The 8,420-nt window shown below is 35.3% G+C and overlaps 1 protein-coding gene across 1 annotated transcript in view; it reads right to left on the reverse strand.

Annotated features, from left to right (window-relative positions):
• LOC148597496 (protocadherin Fat 4-like) overlaps positions 1 to 6,741 on the reverse strand; it is a 40,413-nt gene extending 33,672 nt beyond the window's left edge. Inside the window, exons 1-2 of the mRNA XM_088563110.1 lie at positions 6,525 to 6,741; positions 596 to 676 (exon numbers count right to left, since the gene is read on the reverse strand). Coding sequence (XP_088419236.1) covers positions 596 to 676; positions 6,525 to 6,591 — 148 coding nt within the window. The 5' untranslated portion in view covers positions 6,592 to 6,741. The remainder of the gene's footprint in view (positions 1 to 595; positions 677 to 6,524) is intronic.
• Positions 6,742 to 8,420: the final 1,679 nt, after the last annotated feature.

The raw sequence follows: 8,420 nt of genomic DNA on the forward strand, positions 1-8,420 counted from the left end.
ACACCTTGTCCAAATTATCTTGACAATTAATGTCCTACATTTTGACTTTGGCAGAACCTTAATTATGAAGTTGACTTGACTAGATAATTATCATGCTAACTTGTCATAGCAACTTACATGTACATTAACTCAACTTAACAAGGTAAATATCATGATAGTTTTAATACTAATTTGACATATTTATCTTGAATTTTTGCTTCCTTGCAAAAACACCGGGCCCACGGTCGATGTTCGGATCGCTTTAGTCTGGCCTCTAACCTTTGACCTTTCCAGCATGGGTAACCCTACCAGGAGAAAAAACTCCAGCTGGCATAGCTCTTAGGATCACTGAGGCACGCAAGCCCCCCTACCACGACAAGGATAGCGATCCACAGGGGGGCCTTGCAGCGGAAGCAGTGACTACAAATTTTAATGTCTCTGGTGTGACTCCTTTGGGGATCGAACATTCAAGTCGAGCAAGATACCCCGAGACCACTGAGGCGGTTCCGGTAAATTTAAATACTGGTCATACATTTCGAATTATTTGTCACCTATGATGACACTTATAGATACAATGAAAGAAAGATAAATATATTTAGATTTGACACCAACTTACCCCCGGCTGAGGTTACGTCATTGTTACTGTTAAGAGGAGACTGTAATCCTGCTGTTGAATCATTTACACAAGGTGTTTGACCTAAGAAAAAGAAAATATTACATAGACTTAATACATGTTTGGGAGGTTACTGTGAATTAAATCTTATTCACATAATTTTATGACAAAGAAAAACATATGCAATTTAAGTCGTTCCTACAAGTTGTTTAGTAATTTTAAAATTCATTCGCCAATTGTCACTTTATGTAGCTTGAGTAATGATAACACAATTCAAGTTGATCCATGTGTTTGTGTTTATCTACCTTTAACTTTGATCCTTCATCTATGATCGAGCTTTGCTTCATGTACTTCACTAAAAATTATTTCGAAAGGCAATCTAATTTCTATCAAAAACCAACAGCTAGCTTTGTATTGCTTTTCTGATGAATGATAATCATAATTGTAAAAGTTTGTTTATACAGGTGATTCATTTTCTCTAATATTAGCCACAATGGAGATATTGGAGATACATGCATAAGTTTGTGTCCCCTGATTTTGGCAAAATAAAAGGACGAAACATGGAAAAAACCCAAAATTGTCCCTGAGAACCTGGTAAATAACACATATATATGTTTTACTGTTTATATATGAATTTTTGGTTACACGTACATATACAGTATTTCATGAAATATTATTTTTCTTTAATCAGTCAGGCATTTTACACTTATTATGGGCTTTTCAGTTCATGTGTCCTATCATTAGAAATGAACATTTAAGTATTATTAAAAAGTTATGAAACACAAATTTATATGAAATTTTCACGTTTTTATACCTCAGTACCTGGAAGGAAAAGGGGTTTACCGTTTCGTCTCTGTTCATCCGTCTAATCCTCCAGACAGACAGTTTCGTCACATTTTTATCTTTTTGCATATATCTTGAGGGAGCAACATTACTCTTGTGGTACCGACATATTTTCTTGAGGGAACGACCTACTTTATTAAGGGAACAACACATTGCATGTACAAATGTATGTTGAGGGAGCGACAAAAAATAATAATAATAATAAAATTGCACGGCCGCATTCTGCAGAAAAAGGCTTTCATAGGCACAAAGTAACATTGTAATACGAATGATCTGGTCTTCCTTAAATCATCTATGGTAGCTGTTAAATGTCATTTAAGGAGGTAGACCTAGGTAAGGGACATAACTCTTGAAAACAGTGATACGTTTGTATCATATTCAATTTAACCAAACGCTATCAAGCTTTCATTTGAAACAGAAAGAAATCAGTCCAAGTTACTTTGATGCTGACATGAAATTGATGTAAAATGCTGAATACAAACTTTCCAATGATTTGTAGGAGTAATGTCCCTTATCCTAGGTCTACCTCCTTAATGTCTCACACAATCACCAGATTGGAATTTGTTTCCGCACGTACATGTACATGTAACCAGCAAACGAAAATGTTCCGAATGTAAACGGGAAGTATAATCTAATCAACAGAATGATATGTACATGTCTCGCGGCTAATACTACACGCCAAATCAAAACACTTTGCCGAATAAAAAAAAAATTACAAATCAACTCAGATAAATGATGGCTGGGGTGTAAATAATATATAGTGTGATACCTTTAATGATGCTGCCAATTACATTAGTAGTGAAACCATGTTGGGATCCACAAAATAAACATGGATGATTTAGGGTTCTTTTATTGATAATGCAGATTGGAATCTGTTACAAAAAAAATAATTGACCTTCTCAAATAGGTGAAAAGGTCAGATTAACTGTCTAGTATAATACAGTACTTCATAAAGTATAACACATCAAATAAAACCTCAAATACAGGTTCCAGAAACTCAGCAATACAAATAAACTTCCAACGTAGATTTATGTTGACATACTAGGCAGAAACTATAGACAAAGTTATAAAAATCTCAAAGAAATCAATATGTCTGCCATCCAGCTCAGCAAACTCGAAGAGACGAAGAGAATAGTACTCACATTCGAAAGGAAACCCCAAATAGAATTTTAAAGTACATGTGACCTGAATAGACCAATAAATAAAAAAGAAACAGATAGTTCTATAAATAGCTCATCAGCTGATAGGTAAATCCGTGAGTCAAAGTAACTAATTATCAATTACATTGATACAAGTAACAACATGTATACATTTTAATATAAATGTAAGTAAGTTTTAGTAAACATATAAACCATTCATTTATTAATCTCAAATCATATATCATATAACAAATACAATACAATACATAAATATATAAAAGAGTAGCATACAATGAATATTATTATATCCACAGTCAATTCCTGGTTAAATTCCACTCTGCCACAGTAGTATTATCTAAGTTGAATCTAACATGCTCTCTTACACTGTAACGAATTCAGCGGACAATCTTCTAAATACCATCTTCTACTTTAACGAATTCAGCGGACATTCTTCCAAATGCCATCTTACACTTTAACGAATTAAGCGGACAATCTTCTAAATGCCCTCTTACATGTACACTATAACGAAGTCAGCGGACAATCTTCTAAATGCCTTCTTACACAATAAAGAATTAGCGGACAATCTTCTAAATGTCTTCTTACACTATAACGAATTCAGCGGACAATCTTCTAAATGCCCTCTTACATGTACACTATAACGAAGTCAGCGAACAATCTTCTAAATGCCATCTTACACAATAACGAATTAGCGGACAATCTTCTAAATGCCCTCTTACACTATAACGAATTCAGCGGACAATCTTCTAAATGCCCTCTTACACTATAACGAATTCAGTGGACAATCTTCTAAATACCTTCTTATACTATAACGAATTCAGCGGACAATCTTCTAAATGCCATCTTACACTTTAACGAATTCAGCGAACAATCTTCTAAATGCCCTCTTACACAATAACGAATTAGCGGACAATCTTCTAAATGCCCTCTTACACTATAACGAATTCAGTGGACAATCTTCTAAATACCTTCTTATACTATAACGAATTCAGCGGACAATCTTCTAAATGTCATCTTACACTTTAACGAATTCAGCGGACATTCTTCTAAATGCCCTCTTATACTATAACGAATTAGCGGACCATCTTCTAAATGCCCTCTTACACTATAAAGAATTAAGCGGACAATCTTCTAAATGCCCTCTAACACTTTAATGAATTCGGCGGACAATCTTCTAAAATCTTCTAAAAGCCCTCTTACACTGAAACGCATTCAGCGGACGAAATTCTGGAAACCCTATTATACTATAACGATATTTAAAGACACTTTTTGACTACTTTCATGTGTTTAACGGAATAAAACGACTTGATCGTATCAAGTTTTAACAAATAGAACAACAACTAAAATTCACTTAAAATGAGAGTTTAAATTCTGATCAAGCTAAAAACGATTATTGAAATAATGAAGCGCATTCATAACAAAGTAATAGCGATTATGCTACGAAAACCAAAGTTTTGTTTTGCTAAAGCTCTGAAATCTTTATTAATGAGTACTTAACAATCGTAAAGAATGCCTAGCGAATGGATAAGAATATAGCAACAACAAAAAACAAAAAACTAAAAAACAAGTACAACGAAGCTACAACACAAACGAACTTTTCTATATAAAAGGTGTTGAAAAGCTGTATAATATGCATCCAGAGAAAACTGTATCCCACTCTTCACGTTGACGTACTTCCAAACAGAGTGGGGAAACGCCCTCAGACCCACGTGAGGTCTGGGAGTAGGCCAAAGCGTCAACACAGCAGCCCAGCCGCTAGTAGGACATACTCTGACGGAGTTCTTTGGTCAGGTATCCCAAAGGCTGGGCTCCGCTACCTTCTTCTACTAACCGGCATTATTAACAGAATCCCTGTAAGGGGCGGTCGAGCTAGATCCGTAAAGATAGTCAAGACCGTGAAAACCCCCAATCATCAAATTACATCCATTACTTTTAATTGATTGAACTGCAGGAGAAATCTTTAAAATACAATGTACATTTATATATTGTTTATTATAATTATCTATATAGTGGGTTTGTTATGGTACCATTTTATTAGTTTCACGAAGAGGTCTTTATCTTATTGTGAGTGTCTTTTAGTTACTTCATGCCGAATTCGGAGGACGGGCTCCAGTCATTGGATATTTCAATCAAAAAATATAAACTTACTACAATATGTATAGAAATGCCCTATGAACTGAAAAAATCGACAACTGGCCATTACGAATCGAAAATTTAAAAATATAAAAACGTAACTAACAATAAGATAGTATCACCTTCCACAGTCTATTTATACTTTTGAATATTTCGACAGCATTAGCTAAGTTTTTACTGGCAACACATATTTTTTCAGTAAATATAATAATTGATTATTTCCATTAAAGAAAGTGGGATGCTATTTCTGTAAATTCATCTTTTTACAAATTGACTTTTACAAAATTCCAACGGCAGCTTTAGATAATAGAAATGAATATTAAATACTAATAAAAATATACCACGCGTAAAAATCAAGACATGTAAAAATAAACCACTTAGTCAATTGTTGAGATTATCTATAAAAAGCCCCTCATTTCATTTAAAATTTTCGATAAGCTGTTTTATATAAATAAAAAAATATACAGGAAAGTAGTTACATTGTACTGTACTTCTCAAGAAAGTAGCCCGCACATTCTTCTTCCCATGAAAGTAGCCCGCACATTATACTTCCCATGAAAGAAGCCTGCACATCGTACTTCCCGTGAAAGTAACCCGTACACTGTATCTCCCCGTGAAACTAGCCCGTACATTGTACTTTCCGTGAAAGTAGCCCGTACATTGTACTTCCCATAACAGTAGCCCGTACATTGTACTTCTCATGAAAGCAGCCCGTACATTGTACATCCCATAGATTTAGTCGGGACATTGTACTTCCCATGAAAGTAGCCCGAAGATTGTACTTCCCATGCAGTAGTCCAGCCATTGTACTTCCCATGAAAGTAGCCCGCACATTGTACTTCCCATGAGAGTAGCCCGCACATTGTACTTCCCATGAAAGTATCCCGCACATTGAACTTCTCGTGAAAGTAGCCCGTACATTACATCTTCAGTTTCCGTTCCTACTGTTTCTATGTTCAAAATATTAACTATAATCTTATCTGATGATTTACGGATGATTTTTTTTTCAATTTGTTAGTAGTTCGTTTGCTCAGTGCGCCATAGTGATGGGCCTCGACATACATTTTTTTCTGTTATATAAGGCGAATATTTCAATTTATAAGTGTAATATTTGCGAATAAGCTATAGCGCGCTATAAAACCTAAAACGACCAGAAATGGATAACAGCATTTAAAACTAAAATAACACAAAATGTTTATTAAAACAGAATAACTTGAAGAAAAAAGAATAATTTCCTAAATTTTTTACCCAACATAATTTCCGTCAGAGGAACTAAAAGGATAAAAAAAAACAAAATGCAAAGCCCTGAATGGATTAGTTACCCGTTTTTATTTATGATAAATAATAAAAAAAATACCACACATAAATGATTAACAACTAAACACAAATAAAATACAGATAAATCGTATTAATGCCCAATAAGATGCCCAAATTGTTGGAGTTATGACCTTTGTATTGGTGAAAGATCATGGGTGAGTATAGAGGAAGACCCCATTTGTCTAGTCCAGGCGAGAAAATTTAAATATACATCCACGATGAAAAGGATTGCCACGTACAATGGTAGCAGTGACAGATCCATGGTTGGGCCTAGGGGTTGACACATCCCCTCACTTGTTTGAAATTTTGTTAATTTCATGAAAATTTTGGTTGACAAATATGAGCAAATACACTGTATATATGTAACAGCTTGGACCCTACCACTTTCCAAAATCCTGGGTCCGCCTCAAGGTATAAATGTAGCCTTAGAGAAAACCAGATTTTCAAGAACTATTTCTAAACCATAGTGAATGGGTACTTACTATGTACGATATAGAACAAAGTGAACAAGACCAGACAACGAACACAGTGATCCAGATACACCATCATCCTACATATACATGTAGCTACTCCATACAAAACATCCCAGGATATACAGCTACATTTAGTCACAAGTATGATATACCTTATGAAAGAGCATTCATCGACAATAACTTTTCCGGACAATAAGCATAGCACGAACACATAGGTATCCAGTAGGATTGCCGTACTTTGGCCAACATTATAATATAACATTGTTCAGATGTTTTACTTATATTTTTTAACAAATATTTGATTAGATACTGGTATATAGAAGAGATAGCTTATATCAAGTTTATTGCATAATTTATTTCTAAATTGGTACTGAGCAGCAGTACAAACCTCAATATAACCAATATACTGACATTCAATAGGGACACTTAAATATGTACAACACGTTCGATTTAAGCATGGGGTGACAGTTCGGTCTTATATTTTATTGTTCAAGTTCCCAGTGTAATAAATATCGGTAGTAAATTCGGTAATTTCACTCTAGCACTTTCTCCCGCCAAAAACGTCACAACTTCTGTATCATTCCGTCAATCACAGAATTCAAAATTCATATTGAAATTACTGAAAAAGTAATCAAGGGAAGAGAAAGTATCGATAAATTATGCCGAAATAGGATAATCATTTGGTTATCGTGAAAAACCAAAAGATGACAACTCGTGATAGCCAGGAACGCTTGATGATTTAAGTCGTGCGCGGAACAAGTTACGAACATTCGCTAAATTTAGGCGTTCTTCGGCGCTGGCTATAATATTTTAGTTATTCACTCTTTCCAATTCATAACCTATGGCCAAATTGAAGTGTAGGCAAAATTATGGCAGGGGGTCTGGGGGCCGCTTAAGGCCCCCAGCAGGTCCAGGGGGCCCCGAAGCTCCGCGGAGATAGCGTTTTAGAGCATCATTCATACCTCTCCTGGATGTACTTTTATCTAAAAAAAAAACAATAAAAATTAAGTGCAGGCAAAAGCTTTTTTGCCGAACGGCAGCTACGCGCCTGTACACTTGACTAAATCAGGTGCTGAACCGCATTATGAGATGGATTCATACAGTAAGTATGTATTACATCTTACAATAGTAGAATCGCATCGGTGTTCTCGGGATATCGTGATCGCTTCTAGTGCGGGAGGTTGTTGGTTCGATCCCCAGCCGCGTTGCAGACACTTTTTAAAGATTGGTGTCAATGTTTCTCCGCCAAAAATTGGTTCGAAAAAAAATGTGTCTAAGTTGGGTGGCATGCCCACTTTCGGACTGTTGCTTATATGAGCTACATGTAGCACAATAAAAATTCGGCTCAGCGTGTCAGACTAATAGGTTCTATTTGTCAATTGTTCTCGTCTTGAAGTGCATGAAATATCTACCATAGGATATTCAACTGTACGCATGTAGTCAATCATTCATTCAATAGACCTTTTTCATATTCCCGACTTTGACTTCGTTTTTTAAAATTTTGAGCACAGGGAGATTACCTTCCAACCCGACAAACTTGTTTGGAGCAATGGACAGCAGTAGACTTCAAATTCGAATATTAGATTTATTGTAGCTATGGTACATGTAAGTAGTACTTGGTTACTTTTGAATAAATCATTTCAAACCATGAAGCTACTTACTGAAGTGTAAAAAGTTTTAAAGCGTCAAAGAAAATGTTTACTGTTCTTCCTTTCCCCAATGAGGCCGCCAACTAGTTAGGCGGGTGTTCGTGGGTCACGTTCCTTTGAAAAAAAAAACTTGCTTAAATGGCCTGCATTCCGTAAATATGAAAAACGACTATTAAAGTTCAGGGTTAATCCAAGCACATTGTATTACACTAAGTACAATGTCAAAATTAAATCTTCAATCATTTACTTTGATAAA

This window comes from Perna viridis, chromosome 15 (genome assembly GCF_037379345.1).
Source record: "Perna viridis isolate PV_CMFRI_1.1 ecotype Kerala chromosome 15, ASM3737934v1, whole genome shotgun sequence".
Taxonomy (NCBI): Eukaryota; Metazoa; Mollusca; class Bivalvia; order Mytilida; family Mytilidae; genus Perna; species Perna viridis.